Raw genomic sequence first — 19,706 nt, forward strand, 5'->3', positions numbered from 1 at the left:
CCTTGTGGCAGCCTCTGCGTGTCCCCAAAGGTCTCCCATTCTAGGCCCAGGCCTTACCCTGGTGGAGAAGAACATGTAGCAAACAGTGGGGAGAAGTAGCAACTCAGGCCATATCTCAGTGATGGGGAGAAGAGAAAACGGAATTCTCTGTGAGGCTTTGCTGGAATTTTATCTGCTTAAGAGAGCTGAGATGCAAATCCTCTTCTTAGATCCAGCCTCTTAACCTCTTTGCCAGGGTGGTTGAAAGAAGTCCCTCCTCAGAATTTCTGTGGAGCTTTTCTTTCTTGGTCTGTGGAAGAAGCTGGCTCTGTTCTCCATACAATGACACACTTTTCTAGGTCCATAGTTGAGTTGAGCTGGAAGGACAGAAAAGCATGAGCCTTCGCCTCTTCCATCCAGACCTTGTCCTCACTGGAGCTCAGGCTTCAGGTCTCCGTGGTGGCTGACTTGGGTGAAGCATCTAACACAGAGAGCTGTGACTCCTGCCATCACACTTATTCCATTCAGGCCCCTTGGGCTCTGGGCCATGAGGTCGCATCTGAAAAACAAGGGCCAGGATGGCTCACCTTGATTTTTGACAGTTCTTCTAAGGACTTTTAAAGGACTTGAATGACCTGGCTGAGAAGTTCCTAGACTTCTGGGTCCCTGGGAGGGACTGCCTCCCTTTTCTAATTAGGACTCCACAGACTAGTTACCGTCTCTGTTACCAGGAATTGGAATTGAAGTAAATCATGTGCTGAAGTGCAGTGGTGGTTTTTAACCATTTCCCACCCCAACAACCCTGAGGGACATAGCACACACCTACTAGAACAGTGGCTCAGCACAGGAGGGATTTTCAATGGGGGAAAAGGGAACGTGTCAGCATCTCCAGGACAGCATGTGAGTCTGATATGCCCCTTATTGAGAACCGCTTGGCCAGTGTCTTATCTAATGGAATTGGAACTGGCCAATAGAATGGGGTGAGTCAAGACCCCTCATCTGTACCAGGGGATTCACAAAGGAGCTTTGGTCCTTTTAAACCGGAAGAACCAGGTCTCTGAAAGCATGGGCTGCAAGGGGTGAGTGTGCAGGCATACACATGTGCGGCGGTGGGTCACGTGGAGGTGGGTGTGTGTGTCCAGGACTGGGTGCTGCCACAGCTCCCGGGGCTTCTCCCTGTAGCAGTGCGTTTCCTGCCTCTGTTGTGAGGGGAATGGTGATTTCAGTGCCATAAAGCCTGGTGACAAACGGAGATGTTGGCAGTGCTCCATCCTCCTAAGTCTCAGGACCAGAGGTTGGTGGGGGGAAAGGGAGAAGGGAAAAGGAGAGAACGCCACTGTCCCAGAATCCAGCTTCTCTGCCCCCCGCTATCCTGGGGGTTTCAGGTGAATGGCTGCGCTGTTGGGGCGGGCAGCCAAGATGTAGATGACATTCTCCCGCAGGAAGGCGGGCCAGTCCACAGATCTGGAAGAGAATCGAAGGACAGGCTTGTGAGGCTGGTTGCAGAGCCCGGAGGCTCATGGGACCTGATCCCAGTGTCAGTGCGGCTTGAGTTGGACAAAACTCCAGGAGCCCTGGATTGTGCCTGACATGGTTATGGCCAGCTGTGCTTCCAAGCTGACAGACCAGCTGGCAGGCCCTAAGGATCTGTGGTCAAATGTGCTCTCTTGGAACCTGGTTTCTAGGGTGGGCACTTGCTGCTTGGGGGTGACAATGGGTAATACCCCCTCTTATTTGTGTGTATTGGGTGGTTGCGGGAGCACACACAGCCAGTCGAGGAGATCCCACTCACCTGGATTCATGCTCTGTGGGCATCAGTGCCTTGTCCTGACTCTTGCTGCTGCTGCTGGCTGGGCTGCTGTCTGCTATGGGACCCACATGGCTGATGCTGTTGGGCATAAGCGCATGTAGTTAGGAGTGAAAAGCCTGGCCTCTCCCACACTCTGGTGAACCCATGTGCATGTCTAGGCTTTCTGATGTGGGGCAACAGTTTGGAGTACAGACTGCCCGGTGCCTTGGCCAACAGGGGTCACTGTCCTCTGTCTGATGCACAGGAGGATCCTCTCCTGGCTCTTGGCAGGAGAAACAGGTACATTTCCTATCCACGGCCATGTAGGTGGGAAAGGTGGGGGGGGGGTGTAGTGGGGGCAGGGATTGGTGGGGAGCGGACCTGACACTGGAGGAAGGAGCCTGTGGGAGGTGTTTGTGGAACCACGAGTGCTGTGCTCGGTGGCACTCGGCCTCACTGATGGTGCTCCCGCTGCCCCACGCCAGGAAGGTGGCCCGGGCTCGCTCCCGCTCCTTGACCGTCAGAAGCCTTAACAGAGAGTTCTGAGGAAGAAGAGACAAGTTAAGATCTTGGGGGTAAAAATATTTTGTAAACTGTCAAGCCACAGAGAATTTTACCTCCATTACCACCTCTGCAGCCTCCCTGTGCGGCAGCCCAGAGCCTTTCTGGTAACACCAACATTCGCAGTGGGGTCCAGTGCAGATCAGTCTTCCTTGGGCAGTTTCCTCAGCCGAGGCACTGGGTCGCCTGCCACTGGAGGGAACCTGAGCCCTTTTCTGGTACTGGTCCCTCCTCAGAGCGTACCCCGTGTTCCCCCAACCTGCCCAGCGTGCTTCCCACGAGTCTGCCACCCAGTATCCCACAGACATTCACCTCAGCCGGCCCTTACCTGGGGACGCAATTGCTGCAGAAGTAGGAGGGACTCGTGGGACAAGAAGTCGGGCCACTCGATGTGTCCTCGATGGTCAGGGTCCAGGGCTGCAAACTGGCGGGCTGCCTGCTCCTCCTGCGCCTCGCTTAAGGCCCTGTCACTGTCCCCCCGCTTTGCTGCTTGGTGGCGGTAGCGCAGGAAGTCCTCCCGCGTCAGAGAGCAATCTGCGGGGAGGCACCACATGCTAGCCATGCCCACTCCTTCCCCATCCTACGGGGCACCTCCATTCACCTCTAGGGTGCCCTCTAGGGCCCCTATATCCACAGCTCTTGTAGAGCCTTTACCTCCCATCACTAGAATGACTCAGGCTGTGGTCAGGTGTGGGTGCTCCTGCTGGCCAACAGCTTGGGAACAGGGACCTGTTTACCCCTTAACCCCCACATTCCACGACATTCCTTCCATCCTGGGAAGTATGACGGAGAAATCAGCCCAGCCCCGCTCCATCCGGCAGCACCCTCCGGCCTTACCAGGGATGACTTTACACTGCTGAAAGGTCTCTGTGAGGCTATACATTTCCTCCTCGGTTAGCAGCAGGTTGAGATTGTTCTGAGAAGAAAAAAAAAGAAAAAGAAGAAGAGCTGAGTCAGTGGCCACATAGGCCAGTAAGGAAGAAAGGCCAAAGATCCAGAGAAACGGAAATAGTTTTTCAACCGAAAGGCAATTCTGAGATCATGTAAACTAGTCTCTCATTCACAATCAAGGAGAAAGGGGAAAGGCTTGCTTTGAGTTGCTCAACTGTGGGGCAGGGGCTTCCCCAGAACCCAGGTATCCTGACTCCAGACCTGAGTCCCTTTTACTAAAACAGTTTTTAAAAATTATTTTCGGAGATACTTCGGAAGTGCCTTCGGAAGCTGTTGCTAGGGAGAAAGTGGACTAGAGAGTGGGTGGAGTTGTGAATCCCTGGCCCCATCCACTAGAGAAGCTCCATCTTTATCCATTTTAGGGAACTGGCTTCTGTGTTAGACTGTGCTCAAGAGTATTTTAGCTTAAAATAATTTTAACTGTAACTCTGCTCCTAATGGGTTGTATCACTCCAAAGTGGTTTTGAAAGAGATGCCATTATGACAAAGTTCCTAAAATCAAACGAGGGTGGTTTTTTTTGTGGTGCCATAGAAGTTTTAATTTCAAAAGAGCACTGATGTGTTATTTTGTTAACATCCATTTACAGTATTACAGTCTTTAAAATATCAAAGATCCTTTCTAGTATGTTATTTCCCCTCTCCCCTAAAATACCAGCAAAGAATAGGAAGCAGACATTTTATGAATATTCATTTGTGGATTTCATAAAGAACTCAAACCATTCTTTCAATAAACACCTATTGAGCACGTTGTATATGCTGGGCACAGTGGTGTGTAACACTGTGAGATGTGCACTGTGGCTGGAGTGTAGAGTGTGTGTGTGGGGAGAGCAGGAAGGAATGATAAAAGGGAGGGGAGGTAGGCAGAAGCCTGGCTATGAAGTGCCTCAACTGCCCCTTATTGAACCCCTCAAATTGGGCCTTTATTCTGAGAGCAAAGGGGAGTCCCTGAAGGATTTTGAAGTGTGGAGTAACACGGTGAGATTTTTGACTGCAGTGTGGAAAGTGGATTAGAGGGGCAAAGTCTGGAGGCATGGAGAGCAGTTAGGTGGCTGTTGCGATAGTAGAGATAAGGAAAGATGAGTGGCTAAACTAAAGCATGAGAATGGAGAGTTGAGAGGTATTAGGAAGTTGAATCAATAGGACCTGTTGATTTACTAGATGTGAGGAATGAAAGAGAGAAATAAGTTGGGATGGGTAACTAGGGGGTAGGGTGAAGTGGTATTCACGGAGATAAGAAATGGAAGGAGAACAGGTTTTGGGAGAAAGATAAGTTCATCTGGGGGCATGCTGAATATGAAGTACATGTAAAGCATAGAGATGAATATAAGTCCAAGAGACAGAGAACATTTAGGTTTGGACACACAGATTTGAGAATCATTAGTGTTTAGATGGTGGCAGGAGGAGGCCAGGGATGTTGCTAAAAATCTTACAATGCACACAGCCCCCACAACAAAGAATTATTGTGGCCCAAATGTCAACAGTACTGAAGTAGAGAGATCCTGTCCTAGCTCTACTAGGGGACAGGATTGGAAAACTCCTAGATCACTGCCTAGAAACCAGTGTTCTAAGACTGGGCCTCCAGAAAAAGTGCCATGTTCTCTGAGGTGCAGCAGCCCATGGCCCCTGCTGTCCAGGCTCACACAGTAGTGGCAGCTCCAGCCTGTTTCCGTGTGTGCCATCTCGGTCACCTCTGCTGCACTGTCTCCTTGGATGTAGCCCATGCGACGCAGGCAGCCGTCATGAAAAACCCTGGTGCAGACCCTGCATGGGAAGAGGCTCTCGGCCGTCCAGACCTCACAGACATCACACATCTCATCATTGACGACCTGGGGAAAGATGGCAGGAATGAATAGGGATGTGCAGCAAGATCCTCTGGCCACCAAGCACAGAGCTACTCCTATAGGGCTGTCTCCCTGGAGCAGCCTAGAGCAGTGGTCGGCAAACTCTTTCGTCAACAGAGCCAAATATCAACAGTACAACGATTGAAATTTCTTTTGAGAGCCGAAAACCGACTTCTGCGCATGGGCCACGAAGTGTCAATCGCACTGTATGTGCGCGCCCGCACGTGGTATTTTGTGGAAGAGCCACACTCAAGGGGCCAAAGAGCCGCATGTGGCTCGCGAGCCGCAGTTTGCCGACCACCGGCCTAGAGGAACAACTCCAACTGGAGGCAGTGTTGAGGCAGTATTTCTCGTCTTGTCTCTGGAAGACAAGAACCAGCAGGCTCTTCCAGCTGCTCCGGCCTGTGTGACCATGTTTCTGAACAGGAATGCTACTACCATTTTTGGAAAGAATAATCTGTTGTGAGAGATTGTCCCAGGCATTGCAGGACACTTAGCATCCTGATTTTCTGGGCACCAGATACCAGTAGCAACTCCCACAGTTATTGTGTCCTCCCCAAATTCTCCCCACCCCACTAATTTCCAAATGCTCCCTACACGGGGCAGTACTATCCCGTAGGTGGGAAGGCTGGCAGAAGACCTGCCATGGTATCATTCCTTGTCACCTACTGCCTCAAGTCTTTCACTAAGACTAATCCAGAATGTAACTAACCATTTTATTTGTGTGGGAGAAACTCAAAGATCGTTCTAGAGTCAACTCCATCTTTCTGGTCTTGAGTCTCACTTTAACCATACCCAGGCCTCCCTGTCCTGCTTCCTGATCCTCAGAAGGTCTAACACTTGGTGAACCTTCCCTAACGGGACACTCACAGGCTCTCTGGGTTCCAAGCAGATATCTGGAGGCTTGTCATCATCCAGCTTCCGGGTAGGGCGGATGAAGGCAGGAGGGGTAAAACGATTGTTCCTGTCAAACTCCTCAGGTTCCACTCCACGCCCATCTCGGAGCCTCTCCCAGGCTGCACGGTTGATGCTGCTCTCTTCTTGGAGCACTGAGGTGCTTGCCTCTGCTTCTTTCTCCTCCTGCACCTCCTGGACAGAGCCCTCTACAGTGTCATGGTGGGACCCTGGAAGCTCACCTGTGCGTTGGATGGAAGGCCTGTCCCGCAGCCCATCCTTGAAAGCAGACACGGCCAGGCTCACCTTCTGCACCTGCTCCACTGTCTGCCGCTTGGACATCAACACCCCCATGGCTCTGGGAGCAAAAAGCAGAGGGGCCCGGACTCAGCCAATGGCTGACCATGTTGAGCCAATCAGTTTCAAGCATTTACCTAAGTGGCAAATGTTATTAAATAGTTTCTCTCTCTCTCTCTTTTTTTTAGAGAGAGAGTGGAAGGGAGGGAAGGAGAGAAACATTGATGTGAAAGAGACATATCAATTTGTTGCCTCCTGCACATGCCCTGACTGGGTAGGGATTAGACCTGCAACCCAGGGACGCGCCCTTGACCGGGAATTGAACCTGTGACCCTTAGTATGTGGACTGATGTTCTAACCACTGTGTAACACAGGCCACTGCAGTTTCTTTTTATTTTAAACTCAGTAGTGGTGGGGTGGAGAGAGCAATTGTTAAGGAGTCAGAAGACCTTGATTCTACTTCTGACTGGTCTTGTGACTTGGTTCCCCCCCCCCCCCCATCTATGAAATGAAGGCTGTCTGCTCACCGTACTTCATAGGGCTGCCATGAAGATAACATTAGTTCATAGGCTTACCTGTGCTTAGTACACTGGAAAGCACGATGGTATTTCTATCATCCTTCCTGTCCCAAAGCCAATTAGGTTCAGGGATCCCAGGCCTCTGCTACCTTGAGATAGTTGGAGACCTCAGATCCCAAGTCTCTCTTCTGCCCCACATGATGACCCAAGGCTTAATGTAAGACTACAGCAACATATTTCAGCCTTCTGATTTAAGGGAAGTTCCTCCAATAAGAGCTGTGCACAACCCATCTAGAGATAAGCCACATCAAATGCCTACTTTTTGAGTCAGAGTGAATGAACTCCTATTTCCAGAGGATTCCTGAATAGGTAGGCAGGAAACACTACCATGTGGTCAAAGTCACAAACTCTCCTTTGCCCCCTAATTAATAGCTATGCCTCTTTAGGGGTCTGTTTATCTCTCAGCTGACCCAACAACAGACAACTGGCCCATTACAAGCTCTAAGGTGCTTCTCACATTTGTAAGGCTTCATTAATGTCACTCCCACATTTTTCTGCTTTGATTTTTCTGAACCTTTCAAGAAAGGTCATTTCCTGTACAGGTTAAAAAGTAACGTCATCCCTGCTCTTCCTCTGCAGAGCGTGGCATTGGAAAGTGAGAGTGCATTGCAAAGCTGTTTGCTATTTCCCAGCCTGAGGGGCCTTAGTGGGATTCAGCGGGGGGAATGCTTGTTCTACTTAAAGTGGAGCAGAGTCCATTTTAGCCTTGCTCTCTATCCATTATAATCAAGGCTTTTTGAACAGTACTTTGTGCAAGGCACTAACCACTCATCATAGGAAACAGAAGACAGGAGAAGAAGAGTCTTACCACTCAAGCTACTTAATATTAAAACTCAAAGAAGAATAAGACAAAGTTCTGAAGTGCTTAAACGAAGGTGAGACCACGCTACTGGGAGTCAGCGTGGATTCTGAAGGATGGGTCGGAAGTTACCCTCTGTTTGTGGGAAAAGGTGACAGAGGGTAGGAGAAAAGGTTAGGGCCATTAGAAGGCTATTATAATAGTCCAGGCAAGATGTAGAGGGTTTAAACTGAAATGATGGCAGCAGGAATGATGATGACTAAGTGTATTTGATACCATGTAAATAGAATTGGAGAAACTTAGGAATAAAATAACTGATTGGTCAAGGGTAAAGAGAGAGAGGGCAGTTTTATATTTACTTCCCAATTTTATTGAATATATAAGTGACATATCACATTGTATAAGTTTAAGGTGTACAATGTGATGATTTGATTGATACACACACACACACACACACACACACACACACACACACACACACTAGGGGCCCAGTGCACGAATTCATGTACCTTGAAAGGAACTGTGGGCTGCAAGTCTGCCGTGGGCACAGAGGCAGGTCTCGGCCCATCCTCCAAGCCCCTACCCAGCCCCTCCCGCTGTGGCCCCACTCCTGCCACTGCTCCCATGCGCTGAGGCGCCCGTCTGCTCGCACCCACTGAAGGCCGGTGCCCTCAGTGGGTGTGAGCGGCAGCTGCTGTCCCGATCGCCCCTCAGGAGCAGGGGGAGGTGGAGAAGCCCTCAGGGGTGATCGGGCTGGTAGTGAGCGACCAGGACTGGCGCCTGGCACCGGGGCACCGGCAGCGGGTGTGAGCGGCGGCTCCAGTGCCAGCTGGTGTGAGTGGGACTGGTGCTGACAGTGGGAGGAGCAGGGGGAGGTGGAGAAGCCCTGAGGGGTGATTGGGACTGGCAGACGCAGCTCACACCCGCTGACGGCGCCGAGTGATTGGGGCTGGTGCTGGGCGCCAGCAGTTGGTGCAAGCAGGGCTAGCGCCGGCAGCAGATGAAAGTGCCAGGCGGGACCATGGCGCGTGGGAGCAAAGAATTTTCAGTAACTACCAGAGGCTCGCCTTGGTCTGGCGCCCCCGCTCACCTGCTCCACCATCCCGCCATGGCTGATGTCCGCCATGTTTTGCACACACACCCTGGTGGTCAGTGCACGTCATAGTGACCAGTTGGTTGTTCCGCTGTTCGGTCTATTTGCACATTAGCCTTTTATTATATAGGATTGTGAAGTTTTACCATAATAATGTTACTTACATCTTTTACCTCGCATAATTATTATATTGTTGTTATGGTGAGAACATTGAAGTTGAACTCTTATTGCAACTAAAGTCATCATGCTGTACCTTAGATCCTGGAACTTACTCATCTTGTAACTGAATGTTTCTACCCTTTGGCCAGCATCTCCCCATTTCCCTATCCCCCAGCCCCTGTTTCTATGAGTTCAATGTCTTTAGAGTCCACATATAAGTGAGACTATACAGTAGTTCATTCAGTCTTTCTCTGTCTGACTTATTTTTAAAAATAATTTTTATTGAATTTATTGGGGTGACATTGGTTAATGAAATTATATAGGTTTCAAGTGTACATTTCTTTAAAAATGTGACCTAATGAGGGTATCCAGCCAGAGTGAAGCCCTGAGGGGCGATTGGGACTGGCAGACGCAGTATCCAGCCAGGGTGGGGTTGGGGGTTGGGGTGGAGAGGAAGGCGCACGTGTAGATGTTAGAGCTTTTGAGGAGGCTATGGACCCAGGGGATTCTTGAAGAGGAAGGCCCTATGTTCCCCTCACAAGCACAGCTGTGCTCTGTAGTTAGGTGGGAAAGCGAGGCCTAACAGGCAGTGAGAAGAGCAGGAACAGGCACACCACACCAAGAGGGACAACACAAAATGACACGCAACCTTCACTGTAGACCTTCCTCGTGGTCCATTACTATTTCCAAGGGCACAATATTTTCCTCAGAAACCTTTTGTGGTATGTTTTTCCTAATTTTTAACTGTGACCCATAGTAAGACATATAGTTTATGATATGACCCTGTACACACATAGTTACAAACACATGTTCGTAGATCTGAAACTGAATCCAAACTTTTGTGAAACAATCCTCCTTTTACTCTATGTGATGTTCTCTGAGATTTTCTATCTCCTCTATCCTATTCCATTAAAATAACCCTGATAGTGTCTCTCTAAAATGATTTCATGACTTGCTAATGGGTCTGGACCTGCAATTTGAAAAAAAAACACAGCCTTAGGATCATTTTACATTTTTTATTATAGAGGACTACACTTTTTGTTGTTGTTAATCCTCATCCAAGGATACTTTTTCCATTGTTTTTTAGAGAGAGTGGAAGGGAGGAAGGAGAGAGAGAGAGAATGAGAATATGAGGGAGATACACTGATTGGTTGCCTCCCACATGCGCCCCAGCTGGGGCCAGGGATCAAACTTGCAAACCAGGTACATGCCCTTGACCAGGAATTGAACCCGCAGCCCTGTGGTCTGTGGGCCAATGCTCCAACTACTGAGAAACACCAGCCAGGGCTACACTTTTGTCTTTTGATTTAAAGATGGTTACCTATAAAAGACAAGGACAACATTGTGGGGTATAAAGTAACTTAACAGAAGTCTCAAGCTTGTCTTAAGAATCTATGTGGTTGGAAGGTCTAGCAGAGGTGGACAGCTACTAATATTACTCTTTGACTGAGGAAAACCATACTCTATGAAAGGCTGATCTTCTGCCCTTTAGACATATTTAAAATAATATTTATTAGGGCATGGTTTACAGTTATTTAAAGGTGGAAACAACCTCAACAGGAATGCAGTCTAGAGCAATGATTCTTAAGTGGCGAACTGGGCAGGTGGGAGGTCTCTATAAGAAACTCCCGGTGCCCTGGCCAGTGTGACTCAGCTGGTTGAGCGTCCTCCTGTGAACTGAAAGGCTGCTGGTTCTATTCCTGGTCAGGGCACATGCCAGGTTGCAGGTTCAGTCCCTGGTTGTGGGAGGCAACTAATCAATGTTTCCCTCTCCCTCTCCCTCCCCCTCCCTCCCCCTCCCCCTCTCCCTCTCCCTCTCCCTCTCCCTCTCCCTCTCCCTCTCCCTCTCTCCCCTTCCTCCCTTCTACTCTCTCTAAAAATAATGGAAAAAGTCTCTCTCTCTCTCTCTCTCTCTCTCTCTCTCTCTCTCTCTCTCTCTCTCTTTCCCCTTTGTCTCTCTCTAAAATCAATAAAAACATTAAAAAAAGAAAGAAAGAAACTCCCAGAGGAGGGGGATAAATGAGTGAATTGGAAAAGCACATCAATTATAATATTTGTTTGGAAAACTAATATTAAAAGCCATTACCCCCCTTCTTTTGAAACATGCTCTATAACACAGCAGATATTTACAGTATCTCCTTGGTTGTTGGGATACATAGAAGGTACTAGCTCCCTAAATAGTTTGGGAAGCCCCTGCCAGAAGTTGTATCAGAAGTTTAGGGAGCAGTCATCACATTTATATTTATCAGCAAGAAGACATGGGTTGGAAAAAAACGTTCAAAAACACTTATTTGGAGACCTGGAATAACCATATACAATTCGCTTTTCCAAGACTGATTTATTGGAGGAAAATCAATGGTATGCTTTTGGTTCTTACTGGCTTTTTCAGATAATGTGTAATAAGAGTTCTGAACAAAGACTAGCCAATTAGAAGGGTTACTCTGAATGAACTGACTCATTAATAGTGTACTAGTATCAGCAAACTAACCACAGATATCCCCCAACACAATGTAATCTTGCTACAAGCATTATTTTCTGTCAAGATAACACAAATCACTATTAAGCCTTCTCAGTTGTTTATCATGATATTGCAATGATGTTGGGTTTGTCCTTAAAGTAATTTCAATGAAGACTGAAGATGACATCCACCAGCAAAACTAAAAACATAAAAACAAATAAAAAAGGACTTTCCAGTCCTGACCACAGAATCTTGGTGTACTGCTCTTCATTTTACCTGAGACGGTTCAATTTTCTGGGCCCGTAATGCAGATAATACAGAGCAGAACCATTAAAAAGAAACCATCAAAATCCAAACAAGATACCAAGTCATTTGAATTGACATGGCTTTAATTTTGATATAAATTGTGAGGGCACAACAAAATTAGGCTTCAAAACTGAGGCTATAATCCTTAGTGCTTAATGGAGAGGCTCAAACCTACATAACAAAAGACACCTTGACTAAAAGCAAAAATGTGCTGAAATATTCACGATGTGTACCATCAGTGTTTGAGAAATTAACAACGTCAGGTCTAATTTCCAGAGAAACAAGTGGTAGTGATTAGCGATGGCAAAAACAAATGCCTGGTGAGAAAACCCTGGCCTCTCCTGTGCTGGAAGAAATCCTAGGAAGAGGAGAGAGTTAAAAGGAAATCAAGTTACAAAGAGTCCATAAATTATACCTAATGATTACTTGTTTGGCTGGTTGGTATAATTGGGGTTTTCTGCCTCCCTAACAAGGATGAAAGGGATAAAAAGACATTGTCCTAAGTATGCTATGACTGTCAGAGAATTTGTGGTATCTAGGGAAAGCTTGGAAAAACCCTCAGGAAGCAGGAGCAGGTGGTATGAATGGCAGAAGGATAAGAAGGCAGAAGGCAGAATAGGGCTGTCTGACTATATGATCTGGAGGAAATGAAAATAGATGACAACCAGAATCTTCCTTCGGGTGAGAGAAGTCTGTCTAGATGTATTTGTCAGGCAGTGAGACATATGTGTGCAGCGTGGAATGTGTGCACAAGACACACCCATTCTCCGCAGAGCCCGTGCTTACACCGGCAGTGGGATTATTTATAAGGGCAAAGTGGAGCTGGTAGAGAAATAGGAAGGCCATAAAGATTTATAGCTGTGATGAGCCTGGGGCACAACCTTCCTACTGGGCAGGACTCTCCACACTTGGCATGCGACTTACTCTATTCGCCTTCAGCTGATTCTTGATATGGGAATGGCAGCTGTTTGGAAAAGGCTCAAAAGCCACTAAAAGCGATTGCTTGGATGGTTATGAGGGCTTCCCTAGGCAGGAACAAGACAAAGAAAATCTCTTGAGTTGAGGGACAGGAAAACCAACCAGAGTGGGTTGAGCAGGAGGGAAAAGGAATCCTCGTTTCTCACTGACGCCAAGAGGGAGAAAAGTCTATATGGTTCCCCTGCTCTCCAGGGAGTGGGTGTTTTAGAGATCTTTGTTGAAGTAATGTTGCAGAGATGACTGGGCAACGTAAGTTTATTTGAGATCATGGTATTAGCCGCCTTTTTCTTCCTCAAAGTTGGCCAGAGAGACCGATCTGGCAAAAATTTTCAAAACTCAGTTTTAGAAACTGCAGTCACCAGCTCATCTCATCTACTCTGTTTCCCCAGAGGTGGACCACCCTAACTAGTGAGTCACAGGGCTACTGGGGATGAGAACAAGTACCCATACAATAGTTATGGGTAACTTCTTTGACAACAGGAGAGAGCTACAGAATTTTGAAATTCAGTCCGTGTCTACAACCACAATGCTAAGGAAAGAGAGACTCAGATTTCCAAACGTCATGGTCCCCGGCACTGAGGCCTGGCCCACAGAGGGCAGCTGCCTAAGAGCATGTGCCGGAAGCCCTCAGGCTTGGTGTGGGCTGGGTCTTGGCTGGCGACATTTAGCACCAGCAGCATCTGCACAGAAGGTGAAAACTTCAAGGTGTTTGACAACTGGCTCCAGGAGGCACGTGCCTGCAAGACAGCCTCAGAGAAAGCCACAGACCTAACATAGACGATGACCAGCCACGAGGATACTGAAATACAAGCAGAACCAGGGCCTAAGAATGCAGAATGCACAGTACAGACTTCAAACTCCCTGTGGACACTAACACCTCCCTTGAGACCTTAAACAAAAACCACCAAAAAAGAGTCCCCTTACCTTTGGATGCTCGTTGGGGGAAATTCAAGCCCCAAATGGTCTGGCTGTTCTCCAGGGACTAGGTGTTGCCTTGGGAATCCAGTGCCTCACACAGTGCCCTTGCTCCTACTCAGCCATGTTGTTGCTTGGCAGTAGCCTACAGACGTTTAGTTCCCATGTTTTACAGACCCTAAAGGGGTCTACCTGGAACCGCCCTGTCCTCCTCTACTCGCCGATGTTTATCCAGCACAGCAGCACCGGCTTCAGTCAGCCCAGGAAGGCATCGTCATTCCAGCTGCACAGGCTCTTTGGGGGTTTCCAGGAGAAGGGCTGAAGAATGAGCAAAACTGTCTTCTTGCACTCAGCTCAAGAGAATGAGATGGGAGGGAGGTCCTGTTGTCTAATGTTTTCTGAAAGCCCACACGGCTCTAATATGCATGAGGACAAAATTGTGGCGTGATCTTTAGCCTCAGGGGGGCCAGGGATGAGTCTTCATGAAAAGCTACAGTGCTAGCTTCCCACAGAAGCAGAGCAGCAGTTAAGGAACAGCACACCACCAGCGATTGGCGGGTGTGACTGCACTCAGCCAGCAGAGCTTTTCAGTAAGACGGAGAGGCACTCCTCGCTGTTGGCACTGGGGCCCTGAAACACCTATTCAGCCCCATTCAGTGCACTTATTGCACCACAATCATCACAACTTGCTTGTTTGTAGAGCCTACAAATATTTGATGAATGCAGCCTACTATGTGCCAGGCACAAATCAAGCACTGAACTGTCGGTAGAGTGACAAATGGAACCTCACTCAGCCTGAGAGTGCAGTGTGTGTGTGTGCGTGTGTGTGTGCGTGTGTGCGTGTGTGTGTGTGTGTGTGTGTGTGTGTGTGTGTGTGTAGGGGGCATAAGTATGGGATTAAAAAAAAAAAAGGTGTTGCTGGAGCTAAATTTTGAAATATGAGTGGGAGTTACCCCAGTGGATAAGGGGGGAAAAAAAGCATTCCAGGAAGAGGTAAAAGCACATGCCAAGGCATGGAGCTATATGGGGACTCCATCACGGCTCAGATGGTATGAAGCCAGCTGGGTGCTGAGTCGTAATAGGCAAGGAAGCCTGCGTTCACATAAGGCACAGCCTAAAGAAATGGTTTGAGATAGTAGGCTTAAAAGTGCTTGTTTAAAGGAGTATATAAATGTCGATTTTCAGGGAGAAAAGAAACCCCAGAGAATTGGATTTTCTGAGGTCAGGAAGCAGGCTAGCTCTGATAAGTCCCAGGGCTGACCACCCAGCAGGAAACTCCTCTTTCTAGCCTAAGAGCTGGTAAGAGGTGACTGTAGTGAATCATGGGGGCTTTTCCTTTTCCCTCTGGGAGACCCATAAGCCTGATTAGAAGTCTAAAAAAAAAAGTGGAAGAAAAAAGAGAAAGAAAAGGGAAAGCAAGCAAGCCAGTCAACCTACACACTGTTATTTCAGTGAGAAAACCCCAGTAAGATGAAACATTTCTCACACCAGAGGTTATGTACATAAAAGGGCTTTGTAAATTGTAACGTTATTCAAATACAAGGTACTGCCATATTATTGTAAGAAGTCAAGAGTGTGGCCAGTTTACTCAAGGCATATGAGCAAAAGTAACGTGGGTAGGGCAATGGCAGGGGGACTAAGAATGTGCTGCCAGAGGAGGCATAGAAGAGTTGCATTTCAGTGATGCTTGGGAAAAGGCATACTCCACACCGATTCCTGTGGATACTCTGTAAAGCTGTAATTTCCCCCTTACTTTTCTTACTCTTTATAGTAAATGATTAAAGAAATGCAGACTGATTCTGTGAGCACTCCTCAAGGGCAAGGAACTCTCATTATTATCTAGCATAGCGCCTGGTAAGTAGGTAGCACTTAGTAAATATATGTGGTTCTCTGCTGGAAGGAGAGGAGAGGGGAGGGAGAGGTTATAATGGAAAAAATAATCATGTCTCCAGCTGGACACTGATGGTCTTGGTTTCTTGGTCCAAAGCTGGTAAATAATTCCTGTCAGAACTGGTCATGAAGATTGAGGGGTGGAGTGGATAATGATGTCCCATCAGCAACGAATAAATCACTACTGGAGAAAAGCATGTGGGACTGGGAGACCATAGATTCTGTAGCTATAAGAAAGGAAACTATTTGCATAAATATGATTCACTTAGGAACCAGCATACTGGGTGGGGGGAAATACAGGGAGCAGGGGGAAATGGACTGGGAAGGTCCTACTATTCATGTTTGAGGAAAAGGAAGCACTGTCAAAAAGATGGCAAATGTGGGAGGAAGAAAACCGTAAGAATGTGGTCAGAGAGGATTTGGAAGATTAAAGACTGTCCAGGACATGGGTATACACTCGAGTGAGATCGGTTGAGCCATTCTCTCCCCTTGTCTTTCCCTTTGTAAAGATAGTTTTTTGTTTTGTTTTGCTCTGAGAAGATTAAGGGCCCTGGTTACATCCTTCACACCCATCTGGAATGATTTGATTTGCAAGCTCATGTTGTGATTAGGGGACAGTTAGACGGTATTCTTAGGAGGTAATATCCAAGGTCCAGTATTTGGGGAGCATCTGGAGCCATCCAGCAAATTTTCCAGGGTTATGAGTGGGTGCGATTGCCAAGAGCCCTCAATGAAAAGGCCAGTTTAGGAATCAAACTCTAACGACAAATCTCCGAATTGGAGCAAAGATCGTATTTGCAGGTTTGCTTCTTCTGATTTCCTTTAGAAATATATATCCCTTAAGCTGATGAGAGGGGTTTGAGCTGAAAGGGGACAATAAACAGCTCTGTAATGGGGAGGTGCTAAGATAAACCTTTGTCCGTTTACTCCATGGAGCTGTGCAGGAGGTGCCACACCCAGGCTTCAGGCGGCCATCAAGTGAAAAAAGAAAAGCTAACAAAAAACAAAAGCTAAGACAGGTTGTCCTGTCTTCTCACAGGCCCGCTCTCTCTTCTCACTATGTGTAACCCCAGCCCGAGGAAGCCACTTCCATTACAGGAAGATGCCACTAGGTTTGGGTGAGTGGAAGAGGCGAGGAAGGGGAACAGAAAAGCTCTCGCGGAATGGCTCTGTGGAGAATTCCATTGCTTAGCTTCTGCACAACTCCACTTTTTTTTTTTTTTTTGACAAGAAACGAGTCTATCCTTGATTCCCAAATTCACACCCTTAGGATTCAGGTGGAATGAAAGCACGACCACAGCTGAGGGGGCAAGATGAGGGTGCATTACTGTCAGATGCAGACCCTTTGCAGTCCCCCAGACAACGTTAAGCTTTCCTCCGTTCTGCACCTTTCCCACCCTCCTCCTCCTCACGCTGAGGCACTATGGGGCACCAGTGTCCTGAGTGGTACCTGTGGGCCAATGTCTGCTGGTGCATGTAGTTAGATGGCCCCCGGACAGGGGGTCGTGCTTCCTAAAAATGACCCTGTCTCCCCTTCCTCTCCCTCAAGGATTCTGTAGCCGGGAGGGTTGTCTCAGGACACTCCGTCCTCTGAAGGGTTCCCCTAGTTCCGAGGAGCAAGTCCTGTCAAAGACCACACCCAGAGGCCTCTTCCAAACCCAATCAAGTCCAGAGCCAGCCAGAGGCATCTTCACAGCGAGGTCGCCAGTGAAGGAAGCCACACCCTGAAATCTGGAGATTCAGTGGAAACCAGTCCCGCAGCAATCTCATCCTCAATGAAAATCTCCTCATCCTCTTATTTAATCATCACACTTACTGAGCATATACAATGGCAAAGCCCCATGCTTGGTGCCTTAATGCAACTTGTTTAAAAACATGCATTCTTGTTCCTGCCTCTCCTTGATACTTTTCCCCAAATAAACTAACACACACACACACACACACACACACACACACACACACACCAAAACAAAAAACACCACACGGATTTCATGATTCCAAGCTTTGGGCAAATTGCTAAACCTCTCTGAATCTAAAGCGCCTAATGTTTAAAAGGAGATAATTTCAAGGCTGCTGTAAGGATTATATAAGATGCTAAACATCCCTGGTGTAGAATTGGCACCCAGGTGCTCAAGAATCCTACACATCCTTTCTTCCCTCCTTCAAAGGACTTTCCTGACAGGACCTGCCACATTCAGCTGTTGCACCTGAGTTTACTTCTTCCTCACGCTCAAAGCCAGGGATTCAAACCTCCTTTCTTTGCTTCAGAGGCCTCCCTCACTGGTCCTTCCCTTCCTTGAGCCTTGCGCTCTTACAGAAGTTCCTGCCTCCCCTGAAATCCAGCTTGCAGCCAATTGGGCTGTCACCCAGAACAAAAATCCTAAGGAGGGGCAATGGGCAAAGGCAAGCAGCCCCTCAAGGTGCCCACCTCTGGACCACACTGGAGGGACACAGGTGAGGGCACGTTCAGTCCGGAGGCAGGTCAAGGCCAAAGTCCTCTGGGCATATGGGAAGTTACTCCTGGCCTGGATCCCATAGCAGGACCCTCTCCTCCCAGGCAGAGGTTCCTTCCAGACAGTTCCAGGGCACAGCCGAAGGTCCTCCTTGAAGTACTGGTCCTCTGTGGGGCCCATCCGCCACCACGCAGGCTTCTGAGGCTCCCTTAGGGGTCTCCCCAACTCCAGAGCCTACCCCTGCCCTCCCGTGGTTACACAGACGCTCTCCGGGGACCATGCCCCGGGCCTCCCCATGGCAGCCAGCGCAGAGCGAGCCCTGGGAGTCTCCGTTCCCACCGGGGACAGCTCCCACCAGCGCCGCGGGGCTCTCCAAAGGGCGGAGGCAGCCGACAGGCAGGTTCCTCCATCTGCACAGGGACCCCTTCGGGCGGCTTCACACAGCACCTCAGCGTCCCCCGAGGGTCCCCGCCGCCCCCGACCCCGCTTACCCGGACTGTCAGGGTGCGGGGCGCGCTCCGGGGTGGCGGACTACACCGCTGGCCCCGCGTCACCCATGGCCGCGGGGAAGCCGGCGCGCTGGGTGCTGGGCGCTGGGCGCTGGGTGCTGGGGCCCAGCCGGGAGCAGGCGGCGCGGGCGGAGCGCAGGCTGAGGCGGCGGCGGCGCGCGCTGGGAGCACACCCACCCTCCCCGCCCTCCGCCCCGCGCGACTGCGGGACTGCGGCGCGTGCGCCCGCGCGAGACCACCGCGGGGCCGGGGGTGCGCCCGCCCCGCCCCCTGTGCCTCCGGGCTGGGCCCTCGCGGCTCAGCGGCGACCTGGCCCCGGAGTGAGGCGCTGGGGGGCCGTGGATGGGCGCCCCCGACCAGCGCCCGGCTCTGCGGCGCGGGGACTGCGCCAGCGCGGCCGCCCGCGGCAAGGTCAGTGGCCTCCGGGAGGAGGCGCCCCGGGAGGGTCACGGCCAGGGGCCGAGGCTGCCGTCCGCGCCCGCCCGCGCTCCTGGGGCCGCACCTGGCTGGGAAGGGAGGGGGACTCACCCCGCACCCTCGGTCTGGGCGCTGCCTCCCCCACCAAGTTGCTCACTCGGGCATCCCGGCCTGGGCGCTCACCTTCGCAGTCCTCCCCCACGGAAGGTCCGAACGAGCGGTCACAAAATGCGTGGCTGGTCCAACTCTTCCCGGGGCGGTTTCTTAAATTGGGGGCCTTTCGTTTCCGGCAGCAGAGCGGTTCTGTCTGTAATGTAACCCACTTTTTGCTGCAGCAACCTCTTCCCTCAGACTATCTGAACAGCAGTGCTGTAATGCGTGTAACATGCCCTACACCAAACTGCATGCTCTGAAGAGGGCGAGAAAAAGGTCAGGTCACAGAGCACCTAGCAACTAGTCCCAAAGAAAGGACCGGAGATATGTAAACAATATGACAAGAACCCTTTTATTTAAATTAATTGCATTTACATTTTATGCATACTTTCATTTTCTTGTGCATTCAGCTTCTATATCTCAAATACAATTCACATCATCATTTTTTTTGAACATCTAGTATTTGTTACACACTGTTCTAGAGGATAAAAAAAGGGCCCGCTTTGTCCTTAACAACATGGAACTAACCAATGAGGGATATAAGAGAAATATGGTACTATATATTGCTATCACTTTTTTAAAAAATATACATTTTTATTGATTTCAGTGAGGAAGGGAGAGGGAGAGAGAGAGAAACATCAATGATGAGAGAGAATCATTGATTGGTTGCCTCCTCCACTCCCCCT

The 19,706-nt window shown here is 49.2% G+C and overlaps 1 protein-coding gene across 3 annotated transcripts; it reads right to left on the reverse strand.

Moving 5' to 3' along the window:
* Positions 1 to 1,346: 1,346 nt before the first annotated feature.
* Positions 1,347 to 6,369, reverse strand: PHF24 (PHD finger protein 24; the record flags this gene model as incomplete). Of its 3 annotated transcripts, XM_079791196.1 has the most annotated exons (8): positions 1,347 to 1,443; positions 1,772 to 1,867; positions 2,150 to 2,310; positions 2,658 to 2,863; positions 3,167 to 3,245; positions 4,921 to 5,106; positions 5,992 to 6,210; positions 6,322 to 6,369. In XM_079791196.1, 8 exons carry the CDS (start codon positions 6,367 to 6,369, stop codon positions 1,347 to 1,349), a joined length of 1,092 nt encoding a protein of 363 aa, XP_079647322.1. The 3 variants fall into 3 exon arrangements, with proteins under 3 accessions (XP_079647322.1, XP_079647321.1, XP_079647323.1); XM_079791195.1 differs by having other exon boundaries at positions 5,992 to 6,369; XM_079791197.1 differs by lacking the exon at positions 6,322 to 6,369 and having other exon boundaries at positions 4,921 to 5,041; positions 5,992 to 6,119.
* Positions 6,370 to 19,706: the final 13,337 nt, after the last annotated feature.

This window comes from Cnephaeus nilssonii (genome assembly GCF_951640355.1).
Source record: "Cnephaeus nilssonii genome assembly, chromosome: 14".
NCBI classification, from domain to species: domain Eukaryota; kingdom Metazoa; phylum Chordata; class Mammalia; order Chiroptera; family Vespertilionidae; genus Cnephaeus; species Cnephaeus nilssonii.